This window comes from Chamaea fasciata, unplaced genomic scaffold (assembly GCF_029207755.1).
Source record: "Chamaea fasciata isolate MVZ Bird 193981 ecotype frontalis unplaced genomic scaffold, bChaFas1.0.hap1 SCAF_21, whole genome shotgun sequence".
Lineage (NCBI taxonomy): Eukaryota > Metazoa > Chordata > Aves > Passeriformes > Sylviidae > Chamaea > Chamaea fasciata.
The window spans coordinates 7,575,745-7,601,754 of NW_027094106.1; the positions used below are offsets into that span (position 1 = coordinate 7,575,745).

Here is a 26,010-nt window from a genome sequence, read left to right on the forward strand (position 1 = left end):
CCAACTCAGAACATTATCAAAAATTATTGCGCAAAAGCTTAATCATTCCTGATTAAGCTTTATGGGGTTGGGCATTTAACTGTCATTTCAATGCAATAAAAAGAAAAGATAAGAAAGGCCATTACTTTTCCTTAAAAATCTCCTTCTCATGATCTGTCCAGACATTCATGAACTGCCTGTCTTTATAAACTTTCATGGGATCCTCCATCAGGCCGTTCATGTTGATGAACTTCACCCTTCTCTGCTCTGCATCGAACATCATGGGAGGGATGACAGAGAGCTGCCGCATTTGCTTCTCATTGTTCTGCACAACAACAGACAAAGCAAAGAACACACCAAATGTTGTGCCACTGATGTTTACAGTTCTTGAATTGCTCAGCTCTTAAAGCCCCACGCTCACAGTCAGCTTTTTGGAATTTTTTTTTGTACCCAGCTCTTGCAGACGTTGTCACTATGGCAATGAACACTTTATGGGCAGCTAAAGGAAAGTGTCACAACTGATGGAACACCAAAATGATGGAGGGCTTGAGAAAAGGAAGAGTTTTCACATGTTTGTTACAGCTGTAAAAAACTAGGTTGCAGCAAGCCTGCAACGAACAGCCACATGAGAAAAATCTAGGGCAGATACAATTAGAAAGCAAAACCCTCAAAAGAAAAGGGTCTTAAGATCTGCTTCAAGCCACACTTCACACAGATTCTCTTAAAGAGAGAAGAGCTTTCTCTTATCAATGAAACAAACCCTCTACTAGACACCTTTCACTGCCAGTGAAAGGATATTTATTGGCAGTGCTCCTAGAACAAAGCACAGCCACCAGCCTCACCTCCTGCTCAGAGAGTCCATCGATGATTTCTGAAATCTCGTGTTCGCTCCTAGCAATGGTTGCTGAAAGGCCAGCCCCTCTTTGGCCAACTCTGAAACGAAGGAAAAAACAGAAGGAAAAAGAATAAAGTAGAAATTAGCTCTATCTGCAGGTTTTGTACACCACCACAACCTCCAAAATTTCTTATAAGGCTGTCAGCAGTCTCTCAAATCAAAGACCAGTCAGGACTGGTCTTTCTTAAGGAGAGTGAGAGCACAAACTCTGTCATGTCCTGCTTGGTTTTACAGGGACTTTGCAAAGCTCAGCAGAAAGGGCACAAGAAAAGGTGTTACCACCAATTCCACTGCAAAGCAGGTGCTTCAGATAAATGAGTTTGCTTCTGCTGAGCATGAGGAATGTTCCTCAGTGGCACAGAAACTATCCCCTTAATTAGTACAACTGATACGCCTTGAAAGAGCCTCTTTTTTTTCTAAAAAAAAACCACACTAAATTTGCACTTTATCAATATGGTCAAGTCACTAATACAGCACTGAGATTTGTTACAACAAAAGAAAATTTTCCACTTTTGAACTGATGGGGAAAGCAGTAATTTGGGAGAATTCTTCAGCTTGTGATCTTTACCATTAGGAACATCACAATAATATACTAGAGCATGAGGGTCAAAAAGCACTTCAGAGATAAAAACCACTACTAAATGGAGAGACAAAATAACTCAAATATTGTACTGAATTCATCCATTTGCGCAAAATCTGAGGAAAAAACTCTTAGTGTTTACTTGGCAATAGTATAAAGGCACAGCTATAGACAGAGAGAGCACTACTTTAGAGAATGTAAATATAATAAAAAGAGATGGCCCCTTCCCAAGTAGTTTGCAATTACAAAGACATTATTCTTAAAGTGAAACTTCTAATATATGAGTGCTGTTTACTTTCTTCTTGTCTTGATTCCACAAACTCTTGCAGCCTTCACAACGTATTGCAAACTCTCTGCTTTCCCCATGTTTTATGACAGAAAGGTGATGTAGACAGATGAGATTAAATCTTTATGGGGCTTGACCTCTCCAAGGTGTATTGAAATGAATTCGAACATCAGATAAACAGATTTCAACACAACTGAATCAAACTTGACCTAATTCTAATTTAAATCCTATCTCTCTACCTACAGTACTGCAAGGTGAACTCTCAAGTGAATTGCACTTCATTCCTTTTAAGATTCCTTGTAGTTTCCATCTAACAAATGTCTGATAGATTAAAATTAAATAATAGGGCCTTGATTGTCGCACCTTGAATATTTTAAAATGCAAAAACGTCTGGAATAAAATTATCTGGCAAGTACAACAAAAGATCAGTCAAACTGTTAATTAAGAAGATAAATGGTTTTTGAGTGTGGGGGCTAATGAATACAGGGATCATGAAACACAGGAGTAACACAGACAGTGACAGAAAAATACCAGTGTAAATTAGGGTGTGTGCCCAAAATGAACAGGCTCAGGGAAACTGAGGCTCCAGCTGTCTTCAGAGCTCCACAAACCCCTTTTTTGAGCAGCTCCACTCTCCTCATCTCACTGACACCACAACCTAACCACCCTTTGCTACTTGGCCCTTTTCCTGTGCTCCTTTTGGCAAATACGGGGTTTGAGGGCAGATCTGAAAAGGGACACGGGAAAGGAACCCCGTGGACATCAGCACAGCAGCCTGAGAGGACACCAAGGGATGAGGCTGGCACAGCTGGAGGGGAGGGACAGTAAAGGAGACATATGTGACAGTGGACAGATAAAGTCATGGAGATCCTTAGGATGGGAAGTGAAACTTGAGCTCAATGCCATGGAAACACAGTGAACAAAGGGAAGAACATCTCACTTTATACTCTGTGCCACACAAATATTCTTTTTAAAGCAATTAAGTGATGAACATAAAACTGAATCATTAACTCATTTTATTAAAAATCATTTTAAAACTTAAGACTGAAGAGATACTTTGCAGGAATATTTCCAATCCCCAGTAATACCTTTGGAACCTTTCTTGCTGTTCTCTCTGCTTCCGGATTTCTGGGAATTGTTTCTCATAGTACTCCCGTGTTTTGCTCTCCTTGGCTTTCCTGCGGGGATTATTTTCTATCCTGTCTACTTTCTTCTCCCATGCCTCCATCAGCTGATCGTAACGTTGACAGATTTTCTGTTCCTGTTAAATTCCAAAAGCAAACCTTGAACTAAGCAAAACACACCAAGTGATCAGTACATGGCACATGGGCAGGCTGCTGGAATGCACAGATTTTTCCTGCTCCCATCCCTTCCATGGTGAAGATGACTTACACCAAATTTCCAGCACAGAGAAGGTGAGGAAGTGGACACAAAAATGTGGATTTTGAATATTATACACGATTTCTTTGCTTTACACATCCTAGTGCTATTTGGTAATTGTCAATACTGCCTTCCAGAAAAATCCCACACTCGTTTCAGCTTAAGGTCTTGTTTTTCTAATCAATATATTTGGAAATGCAAGAGAAGGGTCCAGGTAGAAAACCAGCCAGGTGCTCCTTTTTGAAAATCATGGTGCTCTTACCCGTTGTTTTCTTGCATGGTTCCTTCTTTTAAAGAATAGGATCAGCTTTTTCCTCATCACCTGGTTTCTGGAAAACAAAATTAGGGGAAAAAAGTGAACTACATAAGAAACAAGCACTTCAAAACTACTTAACAAAACCCATCTCAATTCTAGATGCCAGATCTTTATTACGAATAACAGTTTCAGAGTAAAAAGTAGGGACAATTCCCAATGAAGCTAAGATACCTAAATCACCTAATACTGTATATTTTCAGGGAGGAGACTCATGGAGATGGCTGGAATAAGCAATTGAGACACAAAAGGTTCCAATTTCAAGGCAGGTGCTCTCCTTTACCACAGGAGAGATAATATGCTAAAATGAAAAAAAAAAGGTTTAAGCTATTATGCTATTAGGAGGGAAAAGTCTTTGCAATTCAGCCCTAAAGTGAAGTTTTCCAAAAAATTATTCAGGAAATACGTACTTTGGAACTGCCATACAAATCTGATTGATGGAGTGGAGCAAGAATAACTTTTTTTAAGAGATGTTTTTAAAGGACAGCCAACTTAAGTTTCATTATTTATTTTTGTCTTTAAATGAAGATGGAAAGCCAGGGCTTCCCTCTGCCTTCAGCACATATAATGCACATCTTGCAGAACTGCTTTACAACAAAGAAATTAGAAAGTTACATGGACTGGAAGCTTTTAATTATGGTCAAAACTCACACGTCCTATTTGGAGATGACAGCAATGAAAAATGTGAGGGAAGGTTTAAGTCCAGATCCCCTGAATTGGACAAGGAGAAGGTATTGAGGCACTCACGTTTTGATGTTCTCATGGTAGACCTTGGTGTCTGAGGGCTGGTTGTAAAGTGGCTGCAATTTGGGATGAGAAAGGAACACTTAGCACTTTGCAATGCCTGGAACTCTAAATGTGTATGCAACACACTTAACAATATTTTAGTATTCTGAGAATACCACACTCAATCTGAGATGCAGCAGAGCTGAAGGGACTACAAGATATTCAGCACAAAGCACAGATTTTATTACTTAAAATTAGATTATAGCTACTAAGGTATGTAACAGTACTTCATTTCTTCATACTTCAGACTGTTCTCTCAAATAGATGAAAATCTATTTTAAAAATCACACTTACATGGCCAATGAACTCACTCAAGCCCCAACTTACCAGTGGATTTAGACACACATTTCTTCTATACATAATCACAGAACTACAGCTGTTCAGCACAACAGAATTAGAGCAACTGGCAACACAGAAAATAGTACAAAAGAAAAAAAAAACAAACCCAGAATTCCACAACTTACCAATTCAACTTTTGGACCAAGACCTTCAAAAATCTTGTGAGCTTCTTCTGCTTTTTTCTGCAAGTAAGATTTTTTTGGTATAGTGTGAGTAAATCCTCTGAAGTTCATGTCAAATGTGGATCTGAACTCTATGTTCTCTGCTAAACCCCTGCCTGACCACATGAGATCCTTCTTAACCTACTTCTGCAATGTTGCCTCAGCAAATAAAGAAACCTGGACTTGAATTGTATGGCAGTGACTCTGATCTCCAAATCTGGAAGCCGATAGAGCATAAATGCAGGAACTGACCTCTGCAGTTCAAAAAAACCACACATTTCATAATACAGCAAATAATTATAAAGAAGAAGAAAGGTGTCCAGTAAAATAAAGTATAATTAGCTCTGAAAAATGAAATTAAGAGACTAAAATTCTCCAATTGCCAAATCTGGGAGTGTGAATCCACATGGACATAAACACACAAAGTGTGTCAAAGGTCCCTCACTCACACTAAGTGAAGACCACAAAATAATTCTGACCTCTCCTTGCATGGCATGCTTGGGACAGAGTTGTACTGTCAGCTGTTCCTCTAAACTACAGAATAAAATTGGGAAATTAAACAAACACATACCAGTCTCACAGAAGATCACAATACTTTCAAAACCCCCAGATATCTGACTCCCTAATCTCAAACTACCATGGGAAAAAAAAAAGGCAGGAAGCATTTTTGCTGTTACTGTTGGCAGTATCACTGAGCTCCTGAACTTTTCTTACCACTTAAACAACACAAGCTCATAATTCACCAATATATTACTTTTTCATATCTGCTCATTCATCCAAATCTTAAGTGCCAGAAGTCAGAGTTTATAAAGAAGGCACAAAATCCTACAACATATGCAGTTTTTTTCTCTTCAGCTCATTTAAAAGTAGAGTCTTCAGCCAAGTTTGTCAGCTCATGTGAGGAATAGGGAATTCAAGATGAATTTCTGAGGCATTTTTCATATCACACACTTAAAAGGATATATGTGTGTGTGTTTATATATATCTATAATTCATGCATCTCAGCACAAGGGTCTGAGACCCACAGATACAAAATAGAAGGAAGATTCCCACAATCGAGAATAAAAATGACATAGAAGTGCCTTTAAAAAAAGCAAAAGGAAAGGAAAAGAAGGATGGGCAAACCAGTAAAACAGAAAAATCTGCCCCAGGGAAGTAAATGAACAGCTAAGGAATGACAGCAGAGAGGCAGTGAGAGCCCCTGGGGGAGGAGCAGAGGACACTGACCCGGTTCTCATCGTAAATGATCTGGACGATGCTGCGGTGCTTCTGCTCCACGGGAGGAGGGGACACCGGCCTCTCCGGCTCGGGAGGCTTAGCAGCTTCTTCTTCAAGTTGTTGCTAAGAGACCAAAGAAAGAAAATCAGCCATCCATGTTCCCCCCACCAGTAATTAGTCACCAGAGATAAAACACGCAGCTGATCGCTCAGCGCTGCCTCTTATTTCGCTTTGCACTGACAAGGAATGAATGAAACTGTTTTAATGCCCACAGAGACAATAACAAGACTATTTTTTGTACTATTGGTAACTGAAATTACCTGTTTACAAGACTCACCTGCCTTGAATCAGACTTGTTTCAGCTTGACAGTTAAAGCCACTGTCACTCTGTAATTTATCACTATTTAACTTTAAACCAAAGTATCAACTTTGGAGAACAGTTACATCAGAGCTGCCTTCTCACAGTGGAAATAAAGCACTGAGCTGCCTTTCTGCACTCTAGATGTTCAAGTGTCACCATTACTGCTGTCTTATGGTTTCAAAAGGTACAAAAGTCCTTCTAACACTCCACAGAGAACATCATTCTAAAGGTACTTCAAAGCAAAAATAAACCACTCCACATGCATTAAAGTTCCAAGACTGTTACAATAACAAACAAGCAAAAAAATACCAAAAACAAAAAAAATCCACCCTGTAACCCTTTCCTAGTTACTACACTGCTGTGATTTACTTTCACATCAAATAAATCTGGTTTGGTGACATCTTCATTTTTTAAACATCCTCATTGATGAGTTGTACAGCACTTGCTGATTTTGTGGAAAAGTGCACAGAGAGATAAGCATCACTAACACACAAACAGGTACTCAGTCACATCCTTTTTTGTTTTTCTGCTGGAGGTCACTTTACAGGTCATTAAAATTCAGACATAACTAAATGCTTCCAGACCATAAAAACATACAGCTCCTGAGAGTTGCCTGTTATCCTGAACCTACAACTTAACAAATTCTACAGTGTAACTCTCATTTCCTCCAGAGCTCCAACTATAAAAAAGTAAACCTGGCACTTTTTCTATCTGGATCTTTGAATGTCAGAAAAGGAAAAGGAAACAAGGACTTTGTTTTTGTCAATGACTAACAGATGCCTCGATTGAAGGGTGGGTTTACTTGGCCACAACAGCTACTGGGAAAGCAACAACTTCTGCCAGCAAACACTTCCTTTGCTTCCAGTGGCTGAAGTGCAGTTCTCTGATGCAAAGCATAGCCAGGGCCATACAAAAAAAAGTGATACCTCCTCCTTTATTTCCCTGCTCTCTGTGTTTATTCACACCTCTCCTATTGCACTTTCCCCCAAGGCTGACCTTAGCTCCAGATGTTGGGATCTCTTGCCCTTGGGAAAGCAGATGATCCAGGGACTTTTGTACAAGCTCTGGTATTGGAGATGCAGGCAAGAGATTCTCCCCTTGCACAGACTTTGAAAGAAGAAAGATGATCCTCCCCTCAGCCAGCAGGCAGCTCTGAAGCTGAAATTACAGTCACAGTGCCCTTGTTTCACAGCAGTTTCAAATATAAACCCATCTACTGCTGCTGTTCCTGTGTGGCTTTCTCCTGCTTTCAAAAATGTTTAAAACTGCGTGATGTCCAACTTATTTAAAATAAAATCATACACATAACCTTTCCTTTACAACTTCTTCATCTGATTCATGCAACCAAAAAAGTCACCATCACCAAATGAGGTTTTCCCACACCTCTTTCACTGGCAGAAAACAAGAGCAGTGCCTGCTGTGCTTACTTGCTTTTTCTTCAGTTTCAGGATTTGCTGTTCCACTTTTGCGATTTCACGATCGACGCGGTCCATGCTCTGTATCAATTCTTCCTTGGACAGCTTGGAAGGTGAAGCATTTTGGTCCTCCCCACAAGGCTGACCAGAAATTGGAGAAGATGGTCCCTCATGCTTTCCTCCAAAAGCTGGGTCCTTCCATGGGGACAGGAGATGGAGGGGAGATAGAAAGGAAATCAGTCATAACTTAGGAATGAGTGCTCAGTAACCAAACACCGAGGAATTAACAACTATTTCCAGTTATCTACATCTCTGTTGAGAAGTCAGTTAAAGTCTTCATAATGCTCAAAGTCTTTCATGATAATGTAATTTTGAAGGTGGGTTTTTTTAAACACCATACTGCAATATTTACCTTAAAAGTAAAATAAGAACCAAATGCCTTCCTTTTAAAATACATTTTCATGAATGTAAATAGTAACTTTTATTTTTAAAGGAAGGGTTATTTGAGAGCCACTCCTCAACACTACACTGAGGAGGATAATCTTGAAGATAATCATGACCAACCTGATAAAGCACATCTGGAGTTAGTTGTGGTTATAAATGTGAAGTTCTCTTGAATTTAGCTCTAATATTCAATACCTAAAATAGAAAATACCCCAAACTAGACTGCTCTAGATTTAGCCAAAATGAGACAGTTACAAGTATAATTAGTGTTATGTAAATAAGCAGATTCATTTCAAATGCTTAAAAGGGAAAAGGGGGTGGAAGGAAGTACTTTGACTATTCAGTCCCAATGTTAATTACAGGAAAAAAATGGACTTGCACGCACTTGCCAGCAGCTTTCAGTGGAAAAGCAGAAATATTTCATGCACTATGTTACAACTGAGATTTGAGTGACTTAAGAGAGTAGTGGCAACTCAGAATTCCAGTCTATTTACTGTGTTTGAGTCAGACTGTAAGAGAGTAACACTGACTCATGATCACAGCTCCTGATAATGTGTAAAAGTAAATGTTTGGGATTAAAGAAGGAACCTAAACAAACAAAAAAACTGCCTAACAGACAAAATCCCATTAGTTCACTGCAACACAAAGTTACACCTTCAGAGCAAATGGCTTTACCTTCTTAATATCTGCAGACCTCAACCCTTCCTGCAGAGGATGCACTAAAGGCAAGACAGTGGCTGCACTGACACGCTGGAAATGGGAATCAGACACTTGTTCAAGACGTGGTCGCTTGGATTCCAGTGAATCATGATCTGTCTGAGATGGGCCTGGATGGAACTGCTGCTCATATCCAGTCCTCCTTTCCTGAGGCCTGTACAGAGGAGATAAACTGTTAAAATATACATTTTTGATACAACAAAAATCCTCAACACTTCTTAATTTTAACTGAGATTCAATTTGGTGACGCTTCTCTTAAACAGTAAAGCAGATGAATGTTTTTAAGAATGATCTTCAAAAATATAACAGTTAAAAACCATTGGAAAAGGGAAAGTGAACTTGAATCTCAAATTAAAGGCACTCCTATCATTATACAGCCTTAAAGAAACTCAGCACTTCTACAAGGATTTTGTTCAAATCAAAGCTCTGATTCAAATTATAAACACACGGAAAATCCATGAGAAAAACACAGTACTATATTCCACTGAAGATGGCCACAACAGCTCCATTATTGAATTTTTGCAGCCAAATAATTTTTAAATATACACAGAATGCTTGTGATGAGCCATGAGTCTGTTGGGAACTTGATCTTTACTAAAAAGCTACTCTGTGACAGAAGCAGTCATTGATTCAATCCATGAGTCATTTAAAGACTCCTCCTTCTCAGAAAAATGCTCTCAACAGTTATCACTTGCTGCTCCCAGTGCAGTGCACAGGATGTCCATAAAAAACCCTCATATGCTTCAACATCTTCCTATGAAGTGCCACTGAAGAGATGACAGCAGCAGTTTCCTGCAGTTTGCCAGAACTACCAAATAAGCTTTTACAAATTTACGGGGGGGGGGGGGGGGGGGGGGTGTGTGATTTACTACTGCTATAAACTCAATTTTGAGAACTCTAAAAGCTGCTGTGATTCTCAGCATTAGAACAGAGCCTTACTGACATTTTGCTGACACAAGATGAAGGCAATATGGAAGCCCCAGATTTCACTATCATCAAGTTATTTCTGGGAATATCCTAATGAGATTTTAAGCCAGACCAGTATTTACATAACATTCATCATGGGTATTTGTTCAGAACCAGATCGGCCAGTTATAGCCAAAATAAACCTCCAGCAGTAATCCTGCATATAAAGTTGCTCCAAGCAGATATATTCGCTAAGAATCCAAGGCAAAAGAAGGTTTTTACAAGCAGTGAGTGCAAGAAAAGAAGAGGTGTTACAGGCACTAACACTTACACCAGCAGCCCAACACACCCAAGAATAGAGTGCATAAATCATTATTTTAATCTCTCCTCTAAACAGAACCATGTTCCTGCTACAATTATTACAATCCAGTTAATATTATTCCGATCTGTGGGATTTTAATCTCTGAATTTGATGTTCAGAGAACATTCAGTGTTCAACGAGAAATTCAGTGCTCGTTCCAATGAATGCTTGACATAGTCAGAAAACCTTCTTGAACCCCCCAGCAGTACAGCAACGATGATGCACACTGATCACCCCCCAGGCAGTGACCCGTTCCACTGGGGAGGAAGAGATTGGCAAACTGAAAGTAAACTCCAACATCTGAGTCACTGCTGCTGTCCACCCTGCGTGTCCCCAGGTAACCCCAGGGCAGCTGCATGCACCAGAGCGGTGCTCAGAGCCCTGCAGCTCAGCCTCCTCACCTGTCAGAGCCCGGGTGGAACTCGGAGAGCAGGGAGGGCCTGCGCCGGAGCTGCTGCTGCTGCTGCTGCTGTTGCAGGAGCTGCGTAGCCTGACTGACCTCCAGGTGAGACGAGCGATAGTCGGGAACGGCAAATTCCTGAGGGAAACACCTCCAGTGTTAATGGGAACAAAGGCATGCAGTGACCAGGAGCATTTCCAAAGAGATTAAATACAGAGTGACAACCAGATCGATGAGGTCTTGTTCCGGCTCAAAACTATGTTCGCAAATGGCAGTTCCGAGATTTAAATAAACTTTGAAGAGACTAAATATTTATACTAGGAATTCCACCTAATTTATTAACAACTTCTAACAAAACACAGATGAGTCAGCAGCAAACAGATGAATAGCCTTTAAAAAATACCCTTTAAAACCAGTCTTGCACATGCAACTACAAAGTGGTACAATGAGAGCAACCTCGAGGCAATTTCTTTTGTTACCACCTGAAGACATTTTTATATCAGACACTATTAATCAGGACTATGAGTCACACAAGATGCATTTTCCAATTGATACCATTTACAAAGTGAGGTGCAAGATTATTTATTTGTATTTTTGTGTGATCAACCACTTGCTTTTAAAAATTATATGCAGCTGGCACTAACCAAAGAGAAGCTCTACAAGACATGCAATAGATCATTACCCATGAGATTCAGTTTTCATAAATTATCTAAAAATAAACACAGAGCAAGCCAAAAAGCTTCAGTTTTTGAATTTCCTTTTGCTAACATGGAAGTAGAAGAAAACATCAGAAGTATCTGCAGCAGGAGGAGAATGTCATTAAAATGAGGGAAACCTAACTGTTGTAAAGCCAACAGCTGGTCCTCCAGAGCACACAGCACAGGATGGCAGAATAAAAGCTTGGCAGAAATGAGCAAGCAGGATATCCTTAGAAATCCTTTACTCCCATTCTGGCCAGCAGAACTCAGCTGGCAGCACTGATACAGCTGCTTCAGAAAAAAAAAAAAAAAATCAGTGTAACACAAGTTTTTACACATTCTCCACCTTGCACAGAATTCGGACAGGTACCACATTTAACTTACAGAGATCCTAGCCCAATACTGCAACAGAAGTTTAGGAACACAACCTCTACTGAATTTATTCAAACCATGAGAAACCAATGATAAAACCAGTATGTTTATATTAATAAGGACAAGGAGGGCAAAGTAAAACTGACGAAGCCACCCCACAAGTATTTAACCAGGCAGACTGGCAGCAGCTCTCCCCAGAAGGACACATGGATGTGCTTCCAAACGCCAACGACTCGTGCTGTCTTAGTTTAAAAACCAGCAACAATCCCTTTTTGGCCGGGCAAACACTTGAAGCACAGCCTGGCTGGAGGCCAGGCCCTGGGTGTCCCCTTACCTGCTGGTGGCGGGTGCTGGGGAAGGTGTACTGCACAGAGTGGGGCGGGTACCGGCTCTGCTCCGTGCTGAAAGCTCCTTGGTTCGGAGGGTAGCCTGAACTTGACATTATCAGGGAAAGGAGTCTCCACAAAGCCGTGAGATCAAGACCAGCAAGCAATCATGTTTCTAGGAAACCGCCTAAAGGGAAAAAGATCGCTGATAAGCACTGAAGTACCAGATGTACTCACAATACATTACAGCCATAGTCACCTAAGCAAAACAACCATTACCAGTAAAAGCTTTTTCCTGATGTATTTATTTAATAGGTTACGCCGGTCTGAAACACGTTAACGGGTCTTAAATGAGCTCAAAATGAGACGTGTCAGCATTGTCTACACAAAGATTTGAGGATTATATTGTCGGAATACATCCTTTTACCAGTTACCAGTTGAGTTAGAATTTGACAAGAAAAGTAGGTCACTTTAAATAAATTTTAAAGAGGTTATAAGTCTATAGCTGGATTCTGCATTTACAGTAAATTTCCTTAGCACAACATGAAGTTCAGTTCTTCTGTGAAGTTTTTGGATTCCATGAACTGTTGCTGGCTTTCAGATGCAGGTAGTCTCAGGGCTGCACTCAGTGTCACCTACAGTTCATTAAATCCCAGGGCATTAGTCAGGCCCTGAATGCCATCAGCATCCAACAGCAGCTTCACTCAAGCAGTCAGTAAAAAAGGCACTCACAAAGCAGAAAACCAGCTCCGCTCCAAATGCCAGCATAGTTCGGCTCCTACAGGATGCCAGAAACTGAATATACTACAAAGCTTTAAAACAATTCTGCTCAGCTGACAATCAGTGACTACTTTGCCTCTACTGCATTCTCCAGCTGCAGATGGAGAGCAAACCCTGAACTGCAAACTGACTGAGGAAAGATTTTATATACTGCAGAAATCCAGACAAGTTCCCTATCAAAGTCTGAGTATGCCTGAGGCTGGGTACAGTTCCAGCTGCTAAAGATCCAAATAAACTGATTCAACCCTGCTCCCCCATCAATGTTTTGAGAAGGTAAATTATGGCTCTAAGCAAAAATGTGGCACAAAAATATATTTTTAACAGAAAATATTTTTGTCTGATAGCTCAAAAGATGTAATCCTAGAAGCCTGTGTGTTAAATCCAGAATTCTATCAGATGTGGAGCAAATTCTCAACCTGTTGCCCAGAGCCCAGCAGACATATCAGACCTTCAAATAAACTGTTGATCTCTGCCTCAATGGCTACATTTCACAGCACATTAACCCACAGCATTTCACAGACACCACCGATAAAGTTACACTTCTGAACTGCATTTTCCATTATCAGTCAAGAGACAAAACCAGCTCAGCAAAGAGCAAGCTACACAAACAGATTTTCAAGTATATCTGATATAATTTATCATTTCTGTTCTGGTCAGGGGATTGTTCCTCCTTAACTCTCCGTCAAACAAAGCTTTACATGTCAGCCTACCAGAATGATGAGACAAATTTACATTTACCTCTTAAACCTGATTTTCAGCCATGAAGAAACAAAGAAAAAGACAACAGTTTCTCTTACAAAGCAATACTACAGATCACTAGCAGTGTGCTTTATAGTAGCTATACGTCTCTTATAGTACCTATAATTCATATCCGAGTGACAAGCTGTAAGAGAATGCCTCACCATTAACATTTATTACACTTCATCATTCACACTGCATTCATTAGAGCACAGCTTTACCTGCTATGTGATGGTCTAATGGGTCTGAGTCATATGATTTCCATTTAATCAAGGCACAGTGTCACAAAGGCAGCAGGTTCAGCTGCACACGTGAGAGCAGAGAGCTGCCCCTGAGCACTGCACAGCACCTTAAACCCCCGCTCCAGCCAAAAAGAAAACCAGATTTTCCTTTCTTCCGTGGACTTTCACAGGAATGAAAGCCATGGCACAAAGCTGTCAGCTCAACCCAGAGTTTACTGAGGGGATAACTCCTCTCACAGGCTGGGCCACATTCATCAATAAATGAACTGCCTCCGTGGTATAAGGGTGCTCAAACACTTTGAAGTTATGGAAATACAAATCTCAGTTTGATGAAGTGCTGATGCCCCAACCTGTGCTCCCTCAGCAGCTTCATGTGCAGAGAGGATCAGGAGAGGAACCACTTGAAAATCAAACACAAATATAGGCCAACCACTGCATGGTTTAAGCTCCTTCCCAGTTTCTCTCTGTCAAGTTACATTTGCTCCTTATTCCCACAATATTCAGTCAAACCCACAAGTTGATCATTAACCCAGGTGCTGAAAGTTCACTTTCTATGAAGCTATAAAAGACATTTCTCCATTCATAAGAACTTCAGTGGACACAGTGTTAGGCTGGTGTTCATCTTGAAATCTTTCACAACCAACTTCAGTGAGAGAGCCTGAGCATCTCTCCAGACTCTGCACTGGACATGGAAAGATGAGAGAGAGGGCATGGATACAAGAAGAATGAGCATCCTGCATCCAACCAAAAATGTCAACCTAACCCCCCTGATAACTACAGATTTTACATAATACATAGAACAACACTGAATCTCATGACTTTCCTATTCAAAACTGCAAGCGTGATCATGTTCATAGTGGATTCTTTTTTTAAAAGGGGAATAAATCAAAATTGCCAGCAGAGGAAGGCAATAAGGAGCATTAGAGATTACAATCATGATCAATATGAGAAGTGAGAAGCACAGAGAGGAATAAAAGAAAACATGAAGTTATCAGAGGTGGAGGACCATTTTTCCTCCTCCCTGAGAGAACTTGGCAAAACAGAAGCAGAGATAAGGGGGTAACAGTAGAGGAAAACACGTGGTCACATGTTGGCAATTACAAGGTGGGGAGGGAACTAAAGGATGGGGATCCTGCATGGGATCTCATTTCTTTCAAGTTAAATCAACCCTGGAGTACAAAGTAAAATGTCACTGAAGTACAATATTCACTCCCTCTAAGCCTCCTTTTCCAGATACAGACATATCCACGTGCCTGCTCACCCTCCTGATCTGCCCCCTCTGCGCCCTGCAGACCCCCTGATCTCCCAGGCTCCTACAGCAGAGCTTGTTTATCCTCTCTGCTGGAAGGGGAGGGATTTTTTCTCCATTTCTGCCAGTAGAATTACCACCAATATTCTGCTCATTTCTCCCTATCTTACTACCTTAATTCTCCAATTGTGGATGGAAGTGCTTGACTTCAACTCCTATTTCTCTTATGACCTGTCAGACAAAAGCATCTGCCTCTCTCTCTCTCCAGCATCTGCTTACAGGTTTGCAGCAGACACAGATTATTCTTCATCAATCCAGTTCCTGGGCAGTGAGGGCAGTGCCAGCTTCCTGCTGTAACCTCTCCAATTTCCATACATCCAGATTATGTTTAAATACAGCCATCCTTTTGCATAAAACTGTAGCTGTGTGTGCAGACTGTAAACAACCTCATCCGGGCTTTCCTCCCCGCTGGATCCTTTCATTAGTCATGACAAACCTCCTCTTGCTCTACCCAAAGCCAACCAGAATCCTCCTGGAAAGTTCCTCACTATTTATTAACTCTCTCTGCCTCTCTGATCCTTGCACTGCTCCCCTCTCTCCCCTGCCAGAACAGAGGCTGCTCATCTTCATTTTCTGCACTCCGAATAAATGACACCAGAAATCAGCTTCCAACCCTGCTCAGTGACAGCAAGATTCTATTTTTCAGACAAGTATTTTTGCACCTTTTCATATTATTCTGCAAATGTCAGAGGTTAAATATATAAACGTTCAGAAGAGCTGTTACAGACTTTGGAATTCTGCCTCATGTCTCACAAAGATAAAGCTGGGTCATGAACACTTTCAGACAGCTGCCAACCAGGCTGGCAAATTGTCTGTCTCACCAAATACTGACAATTAGAAGGGGCAGAGAGAAAGATTTCTTGTTTTGCAGTTCCGAACCCAGATATTGTGCTATAATGCCCCATTTCACTGACACTCCCAGATTCTACAGCAAAACAGATGGGGAAACCCAGTAGCATCGAATGGATAATATTTTAAAAAATTAAAACTACTGGACGCATAGAGGCAAAGAGTAAAAAAAAAAGCAGTTAAGTGAAGATACACAGGGGGGAAAAAGCAATGAGAAGAGTAATGGATTCAGGGACTCTGAAGAGATACTTGGCCTCAAGTTAATTTGAGCTTCTCGGGCAAAGAAGTGATTTAACAATGTTTATTTCTAAAGGTATGACGATATTTCTGTCTTTAGCCAGCTCAAACCACTGAACAGATCCAATTCAGAATTCTCTTAAAAGTTACTGTTCACACTTACATTCACCATATGCAGGGAAATTTTGAGTAAGTTAGAAATAATTTGGAACTGAATATTATAATGGCAACAATCACGGCGTAATTTCAGCTTGATCTCCAGAACTCAAAATGCTTCAGAAGCAGAAGTACAAACTATCTTCAGCAGACATGTGGGAAAATGAGTCACAGAAAGGTTAAAAAATCTATCAAAGACTCCCCAGGAAATAGTCAAAGTCTGAATCAGAAATAAGACTCAGTTCTTGCAGCACTTTGAAGGCGCTGCCTGAGTGAAGCAGTTCTTCACTTGGAAAAACACAGCAGGTTAAAAACTGGGACTATTTTTAGCAGGTCAGTTCCCCAAACCCCTTGCCTGTGGCCACACAGACCTGCCAGCAGCTGTGCCAGGGCAGGGCAGTCACCTGCTCCACTAGCTGGAATAGCTTGTCTCCAACTCTTACCTTCATGGATAAAAGACCAGTCTCATGGGGAAACTCAGTTTTCCTTCAGCTCTCCAAAACAAGCTGACATTTCTGCATTTAGAGTAATTTTCGTGCCATCTTGAAGTGCTTAACCAACATTTGCTAATTAAATTTCACATCCTTTTGGGAATTTTCCTCATCTTGTTTTTGAGCAAACTAAGTGTGATATAAAGAGTGCAAAGAATGAGATTACAGTCTAACTCGAGTTGGGGGATTTTGTTTTTAATTCAGCAGCTTTAGTAAATTGAGCTCTGATGTAACTAACCCATGGCAGAGCAAGGGAGGCTCTGCCTTGCACAGGGGATCTACAATGAATCACAAAATTAGTTCAGGGATATTTATTCAAAGTTTACTCTGGCAAGAAAGTGAAGAGTGGAGGGAGGGTTTCAGCAGTTGGGTCGAAAGGCCTTATCCAAGGCATGATAACAATACTTGTGAATAATTATTTCTGTGATTTCACTTCATAAAAAGGTAATGAAACTACCTCATGGAAAAAAACCAAAACCAGGCTGTATTTATGGACCAGCCCATTCAACCACACTGACCAGCCTACATGAATTACAGACCCCTCAAGACACAATGCTTCAAATCACATAAAACAAATCAAAATCACAAGTCAAGAGCCACATAAGCAAAGCAGTGTCTTGCTGGCTTTGCAAAACAAATCTTCCCAGCAGTATTTTGTTTTACCAGGTAATCATTAAACCGTTCAAACACTCAAACAAAAACATCAACTTTGCATCCTGGGGATGTGCCATACACCAGAAAACACTAATGTGCCCATTCAAGACAGACTGCTAAAAATAGCTCAGTGGGTCCAATTCCTTTAAAAAAGTTATTTATTCGAATTACTGGACACAGTACAAGGCTGAATATCATCTCCCAGCTGAAATCCCTGTGCTCAGAGCATTACCAGTAGGGCTGCAAGCTCACACTGGCTTAACAGTCTAGAAAGTCTTCCCTAAAAAAGCACCAAACACTTCCAGAGCACTCACCAGTCCTTCAGTCCCTGCTCAGTGTCCACAGCAAAGTCAAATGACATTTATACAGATGGCAAAACTCAGTGACAAAGGAAAGAAGTTCAGGTCCAAAGTGATCTGTGCCAACCCTGAAGCCTGGCTGCAAAATTCTGCAAAGAGCGTAGGGGAAGGGAGCTACAAGATCAATAGACAGGACAATCCTGAAAGGTTTTCATTCAAGAACCTACCAAAAGGTTGATGCCTGAGTAGATTTAAGATCATTCTGTGCTTTACAACTGAAGGACCTGTATTCCAGCTATAAAGCTGACAGATGTACTGCAAAGTCTGAAAACTTGCTGGGCACATCCTCCAAAAGATGAAAAATTCTTTGTGCTACAAGCAAAAAAAAAAAGTTCAAAGGTCAACTTGAACATTAAAGATAACTTGACTAATGGTCATTTAAATATGCCCCAGAGTACTGTGCTTCCCATTTCTGCAGAACACAGGCATCACCCTCAAAGCTCAGGGCCTCTTCCACACTTTCTCTAATCTTTTTTTCACTCAGATTTATGCTGCAGAATACTCAAAAAGCTCGTAGTCAAAGCACAAGGACATATGCTGTTGGAATGAACAGAAACAATGAATGTATCTTCTCCAAGTTGAGAACAACTCACTGTTGAATTTTCCATGACAATTCCACATGTGCAAATGCCTTTTCTTCTTCTGTGACAGACAGAACCATCAATTCCCAAATACACCATAAATTCCCAAGAACTTGAATCTCACAGAGTTGCACTCCCTCTACTCACGAAGTTATTGATGGAAAAATCACTATTTCTATCCCTGCTAGAAATACAGTAAAAAAGTTACATCTGTGAGTCTGTGTTTTCCTACCAACACTGAACATTCTATCCATTAATTATTAACATCATATAAATCAGGCAACAAGAGTACTTGAAAAATAGGTGCTAAGAAAAGCCTAAAAATCTGAATTCAACCCTTTTCACGCCCCAAAATTTCCATTAATGTACAATATAATCTGATTTCTGAGCATCCAAAGCAGTAACTCTGGCTCTTCAGTGCCTGACATATTCTCCATGACACATGGTAAACTTTAATTTAGCCAATTACAGACATGGCACAAGTTAAGGAGCATTACAGCTGTCAATTCAAGATGTCACATTAACTCTATACTAGGAAGACTTCTCCATCTCCATCAAGGGAGGCAAAAAATTAAAATAGGTTTTTGTACTCCTCATTTTAATAGGAAAAGATTCCCCATTCACAGGTTACCAGCTGCTTAAAGTACTTAAAGTAATAGGTTGTGGAACACTAAATATTAAATAAGTATTAAAGAGGCATTCAAAGCAATTTTTGTTGCCATTCCAAAGGTGAAAATTGGTTGCATCCTTACACATGTAATTTACATCCAAACTCTCGCCTGATCTCAGGATCACATTGTTATGCTTCATCTTTAAATAATAGTTTCTTTCTCTCTCTCTCTCCTGCTACAAATACAAATAGAATTTCTGCTCTACCAAAATGGGGTTGATCAAATTCAGCTGACAAGATACTCTTCTCCTGGAAATTCTATTTTAATCCCTGCTGTAATTTAGGATCTTAAAGAGAAGTTGCTCACACTTGATTTCAGGACCCAGGCCATACAAAACTTTGCTGCATTACAGGGGGGAAATATCAGGAAAAACTAAGATCACATTAACATCTTTGGAAGTTTCTGATCAAGTACCCACTTGCCTACCCCAAAAAATAAAATAAAAATAGAGGAATGCTGAGCACATCCACTGCCAATGAGAGCTGAGATCTCCAGCAGCCACTCAGCAGTTACCACGTAACATCCTGGGACACAGAGGATCCCTAAGGGAGGAATCCTCCTCCTGGATTTCCATGGAGGAACAGCTCTGACACCCTGCCATGGAGCTATTCCAGATCTCTTCTGCCAAGGAGGGTCACAATAACACCAAAACCAGCCACAAGAGGTAGGAGGAAGTCCTCCCTTCAGAAATGGAAATTAAGGATGTAGACATTTCCTTGCCTAAAAATACCACAGAGAGATGACTTCAAACTGAGAAGGGTACAAACATTACAGGTTTTCTTGTTTTAAAAGTATGTCATAGGAACAAAGATAGCTTCTTTCCTAAAAACATTTCCCAAGGAACACCAGACTCCTGGTTGTCTCATATGGCAAATAGCACACAGTTAAAGAAAAGACTCGATGAGCCAAAGAACCCAAACCTCCAGAGCTGAATGTCCAAACCAAACCCTCCAGAGCCCAAACACTGCACAGGGAAGGACTCACATTCTCAAGAGGAGATAGGTTCTTTCTGAGGTGACTCCAGCAGTTCCCAAATCCCAAACATCTCCCTCACCCCTGCTGAAGGGCCCTATCCCTGCGACAGGGTAATTCCACTGGTTCTGAAACATCAACTGGAGCATTCAAACTACACCCTGAAAACTGCACCGTGAAACAGAAAGCAGCCCAGGATCCTCCAGTGCAGCAGGAGATACTACACAAACCACAGAGGTAAGAACTGCAAAAAAAGCCTCCTCAGCAATTCATCCTCACCCATGAGTGTCCAACAACTCACTGAGGTTTGCTCCAACTCACCTCTTTCCTCACATTTCATCTGTGACTCAGAAACAGCCCTACCTCAAACTTCATTTGCATCACACACTATGCAGAAAATATTCTCTCAAAACAATGATTTTTCTTCTCCTTTTTTGGACTGGAAGTGTAGACAGTTCAAGAACAGCTCCTGCACATGAATTTATTCCTTCACTGTTAATCCACCTGCAGGTGAAACTGCTTTTGATGTCACCTACCAGCCAAGAAATTCTGTGGTCACAGTTTTAAGTTTCCAGGATCTTCTTGTAGTTCATTGATTATCAAAAGTGGATCTGCAGTGACAGCTTTTAAAAACAGCTTTGGTTTGGAAAAGGAAATATAACTTGACTAATCTGTACTGACTAAATCCACAAACTGTGATGGATTGTAAGAGAAAACACTTAGAAAGAAAGGGTCAGGGCAAACTAAGTATCAGCCTCATAATTCCCCTCAGCTGACTGGGTTCAGATAAAATCAAGTCTAGATTTTAACTAAAAAATACAGAAAGGCTAAAATAACATTTTTTTAAACTGTATCTAAGAGCAACAACTTGGTCCATTCTGATACTCCACAGGAAATGCACCGGGGCCTTCTGGAAACAAAGTTTATTGCTACTACATTTCTGATTACATTTAAGATACTCTATTTTATAGGAAATGCAACAATATGTAAAGATATAACTCCAACTGGGACTCACACAACAGCCTCCAAGCCATAGAAAAAGGCAGGGAATGAAAGAGATCTTGAACTATGAATGGTATAAATAACCCTTTAGATCTGGAGTAACAAAACCCAAAACCAACCCAGAACTTCAAGGTTCTAGATCTGTTTAAATCTGATATTTGAGACCATAGAGAAACACCAGCAACTATACAAATAATGGCTACAATGGAACAGGCAAGTGACATTTATTATGACAGGCTCTGGATATAACATTCCAAGACAGCTAAACCACAAAGTTACAATGATTATATGGGAGAATTCCCACTTTGCAAACGCCCCTTCCCTGCAAATCCAGCATTTCAGATAGAATTGGAACAAGAGATGAAAAATATCAACCTGATGAGACAAAACTCTACAGGGTACATACAATTTTTTGACTTACTGTAATTCATCTTTTTTTTTGCCCCAAAATATTATTACTGAGGTGAAGAGTGCAGCTGATCTGAAATCATATACCTGCCTCATTTGCTGAGCAGCACTTGAACTTGTCGTGAACTCCTGTGTAAACTCTGTGACACTGACAAACAGGACAGGAATCAGTCGGGTTTGCAGGTGATTTATATTCACATTTGTCAGACGTGTTCCCTGAAACGTGAACTCATTTGAATCCCTCCAGGAGAGCGTTTGTTCCTCCAGGCAGCCCCGGGCAGTGCCCAGGAGCCCAGCAGAGGTTCCAATGCAGCTCTGCCCCATAGCCAGGGAATGCTCTGGGCTCTCTGCAGCCCCCACAGGACAGGAGCCCTCTGACACGGGGAGGACATCAAAGGGAATCACCCAAATGTCCTTTTCCCTGCCAGTTCATGACACCAGAGGCACTAAAGCACATTTTACACTTAACATCATCCCTTTTCATTTAGAGGTGTCCTCTTCCTCAACACCTTTGTGACTGTATTTTCATTTTCACTTTTACCCAAGAGCAGTCACTCCACATGCACAGAATTTTTAAGTCCTGGCCAACGTTTTGTCCAAGCAATCTGTCTGTATAAAACATTTATTTTAACATTTTTTTACTGTTGAAAGTTACAAATAGGATTTTTCAGAGAGGGCTGCTGCATCTTTGTACCAAGAGAGTATCTTAAATTTTTGCAATGACCTTTGCAATCCTAAGCAGGTGAAGTTGCTGACTTCAAAACCACGTAGACCAACATCTACCTTGAGCCCCAAGAAAAAAAAGAAGGTCTGGGAGGGACAACATTCTGAGTGGTTTAGATGTGAATTGGGCAAGGACATGGGAATATCTCTCAGGATATTTGGGAAGAAACAGAGCTCCAAGGTAAGGCTGAGCCCTGTGCATCACACAAGTCACTGAGCTGTGATTTCCCAGGTGCTGGGGGAGCACTGAAGGGGCAGGGAAGGGGAACAGAACCCCACAGAAGTTCATTACTGGAGGGAGAATCACTGAATGAGAGACACTCTGAAATGGAAGATTGTCCTGGCGATTTGCATAATTTAGAATTATCACAAAGTAAATATTTACAGACAGCAGCCCTCCATAAGTCAGAATTTTTATCTGGAGGGAAGGTACCATGCACAGTTAATAGCCCAGCATTGAAACACTGATTCACATTTGACTAAAGAACATAAATGACTTGAAGAGCTCAAGCCTGGCATCCAGGAAACGTCTGTTTGCATTATGAAACCACTGTCTGGTTACAGGTCTGTTCTTGAGATTGTTCTGTGCTGCACTGCACCTGCACGAGGAATAGATTCCTTCCAGCCTCAACAATCGTTAAAATCTTCCATGTAAGTCACTACACACCCCAGAACTCCAAACAGCATTTTCAGTCAGGCAAGAAAATCCTCATCAAAATCATTTTGTAGGCAAAGGCCATATAGAGGAATAAAACATTTCACCAGAACTTCTGCAGAGAGCTTTGAAAGAGTATAAATTTCTTATTTATAAGAAATATTGCTCTCTAGTACAGAAGATTTTTTTTTCAGTTGCTTTCATGCATTTACCAGCAGCTGAAGCAGAGGCAGCTTCCCTTCCCTGTGAGCATCTCTCATACATGCTACAACTGAGAAATGAAATAACTCAGAATATTCAGTCAGAGGAGCACAAGGACTGTGGAAAGGGACTTAAGGGAGGAATTGGAAAGGAGCTTTAGAGTCTGTCCCTACTTACACCACAGTTTATGAGACAGTTTTGTGGATCTTTTTAGGCCACACATGTCTGCCCCAAAAGAGCAACTAAAATGAGTGGTATAGGAGACAAAGTGTATTCAAAACAAAACAGCAGCAGCACAATGTAGCAAAATGAATAGATTCTGATTCTATGCATGTAATTTCAGTCTGGAAAGTTACTTTTAATTGATGGCTGCCATGATTAACAAGCTGGAGAGAAGCAACTCTTGTGGAAGCAAACACTTGTAACATCCTCTCCACATGTTAAAAAAAACACATTACAACTCTCAGAAAGAAGATTCCGCAGCGCTGCTCTTTCCCACATTTCAGCAAGCTGAGGTATTTTAGTGACCAGCATCAAACAGTGCATTTCAAACACACAAATCACCCTGCACATAAATCACAAAGGAGCTCTCTCTCCTCAGCAGCCCACACCATATCACAAAGAAAAGCGACGTAAAGAAAAAATTAACCACGCTTTGGCAAAGAAGGGTCACTGCAGTTGGCTTCTCTCCCCTGAACTTTTGAATCCCTGGGCTAAGCACGAAGGTCTTTCATCCCCCAACACAAGACACCACATCTCAGCTAACTAGAAATCCACTTCAAATATTCCAGACTTCCTTTCCAAATGTCAAGGTTGTTTAGTTAATCCCGAATAACAACATTCTGTGGAATAAAACTCCAGTGCAAAACTGCAACGGAGCTGCATGGTCCTTGTGTGCAGTGACATTTTTGTGTCCACTTCTTCAGGCACTTACACTGTGCCACTCCGCTCACCACCACCAGTTTTTGTTATAATTGCACTGGTTTTTACCTCTCAAAGCATCCTGCCTAGGATAAAAATTCCTATCTGAGCTCAAACAGTTCATAACTGTAGCACTGTACCTAAAATTAATAAAAGGATGCTGCCACAAAAATCAAGTCTTCAAGACTAGACATTCCCACTGTAACAAGTTGTCCTAGGTTACACCAATATTTACCAATGAAAAAGTAACAGACTTGTTAAGACCTTATCCGTGAAACACTAAGAAGCAGGTTTTGGACAATAGATTGTTCACAATATCTACTTGCTTACTTCAGCCTAACACTGACAGTTCATACATCCACCTCGAATCTCGCCTAACTGCAACCAACTTGATCCACACAGCTTTCCTAAGCATAGAAAAACCAGCAAGCACGAAGTTCTTTACCATCAAGTCATTCTAGCAAAAGTCACTTCCATTGTGCCCTGCAGCAGCACGGAGATGACAGAAGCGGGGATGTTTACAGGTCCCATATGAATAATTCAGCGTCAGCATCAGCAACAACTCCCCGGCACTGACAGCGGCCGCGATGCTCCCCCGACACATCCTCAGCAACCACCGCTCTCCTGGCCGGGCCTCCGAGGGGACAATTTTGAAGAACTGACCCTTTTTTTTTTTTTTTTTTTTTTTTTTTTTTTAAACTCGCACGTCTCCTGCCCGCAGCGCGAGGATGAACACCCAGCACGGAGATGCTCCGGGATTTCTGCACAAACTTCCCGGCGAGGGCCGCCCCGTCCGTGCCCCGCCATCGCCCCCCGCGCCCTCAGCCTCAATGGGGGGAGAGCCCCGCGGGCACCGGGCACCCCCCGCCCCTCACCCGCCCCCTCCCCGCACCCCCGGCCGCTGCCCCGCGGGCCCTCCCGGCTCCAGCGCCCTCGCCCCGGAGACCACAGGGCTCCGGCCCCGTGAGGAGGGAGGAGGACGGGATGGCCGGGCCCCCGCCTCTTCCCCCTCCTCCCCCTCCTCCTCCTCCTCCTCACAGCGGAGGAGTTCAGCCCGCTGCCCCCTGCGCCGCCCCGCCGGGCTCCCCGCGCTTACCGAGGCGCGGCGCGGGGGCGGCCCGGGCGGCGGGTGCCGGCGGGTCCCGGCGGGGCTGGGCGGGCGCGGCGTCTCACCTCACCCTCAGCGCCGCCGCCGCCGCCATCTTGCCTCCCCTCCCCCGGCCCCGCGCGCTCCGCCCCCTCCCGCCAGGTCCTGCCAGATACCGAACAACCGGCGGAGCCGCGGCTCGGTACCTCTCACCGGCCGCTGTGGGTCTCCCCTTCCTCAGGCCGTGCTGGTATGTGGTGATGCACAGACCGTAACAGGCCGAGAGAATCCAGCGGAGAGCGCGGCGGTGGGAGGGCGGAGTGGTATGGCCCTTCCAGGACCGCTGGCCGGTGCGGCGGGGAGGGGCTCCTTCCCCCTCCCGCTGAGGGCCGGGGGGGCGCGGCCGCCATGAGGCGAGCGGGGCCGGGCCCGTGAGGGGCTCCCGGGGCTCGGCCGCGGGCTGGGAGCCGCAGAGCCCCGCTGGCCCCTTGCCGGAGCGATGTAAATTGATAATAACCCATAAGGGCCGCGGCCGTGCCCATGAACGCGGCCTCAGCAGCCCCACATGGGAGCATCGCCCGGAGCCCGTCCCGTCCCGCAGGGCTCTTTCCGCGGTGCTTCCCGCGCTGCCCCTGAGGTCGGGCCCGTGCCCCGACGAGGAATGACTTCCGAAAAATGTGAGAGAGGTTTAAATCTCGTTAAATGTCTGTTCATTCTTCCCCCGGAGTGAGGAGCGTGTAACTCGTTCCCTGCATTCTCAGGAGTTTCGAATCTGCACGGCGTCGTGCGTGCAAATGTGTAACTCAGGATGTGCTAAAACCACAAATTAATCTCTAATCAGGTTTACTATGGGAAAGATACAGGATTAGGCAAGATTAGATTACCCCATTGTCACAATTTCCATTAAATGGAGAAGTGGTGCCCGCATTTGCAGAATGGGTGCCCACACAATTACTGGTTCAGGCTAAAAAAGCTGGGGCTCACCCTGTGGCCAACAGGATCACTCAGGAAACACGTGTTGTACCCAGGGCTGTGTT

The 26,010-nt window shown here is 42.3% G+C and overlaps 1 protein-coding gene across 2 annotated transcripts in view; it reads right to left on the reverse strand.

Moving 5' to 3' along the window:
- The window catches only part of NCOR1 (nuclear receptor corepressor 1), a 53,114-nt gene extending 28,016 nt beyond the window's left edge, over positions 1-25,098 (reverse strand). For both annotated transcript variants that reach the window (XM_066201749.1, XM_066201748.1), the window contains exons 1-12: positions 24,983-25,098; positions 11,946-12,124; positions 10,543-10,679; positions 8,833-9,028; positions 7,726-7,908; positions 5,947-6,060; positions 4,684-4,740; positions 4,181-4,233; positions 3,383-3,449; positions 2,829-3,001; positions 822-912; positions 126-304 (exon numbers count right to left, since the gene is read on the reverse strand). In XM_066201749.1, coding sequence (XP_066057846.1) covers positions 126-304; positions 822-912; positions 2,829-3,001; positions 3,383-3,449; positions 4,181-4,233; positions 4,684-4,740; positions 5,947-6,060; positions 7,726-7,908; positions 8,833-9,028; positions 10,543-10,679; positions 11,946-12,053 — 1,358 coding nt within the window. In that variant the 5' untranslated portion in view covers positions 12,054-12,124; positions 24,983-25,098. The remainder of the gene's footprint in view (positions 1-125; positions 305-821; positions 913-2,828; positions 3,002-3,382; positions 3,450-4,180; positions 4,234-4,683; positions 4,741-5,946; positions 6,061-7,725; positions 7,909-8,832; positions 9,029-10,542; positions 10,680-11,945; positions 12,125-24,982) is intronic.
- Positions 25,099-26,010: the final 912 nt, after the last annotated feature.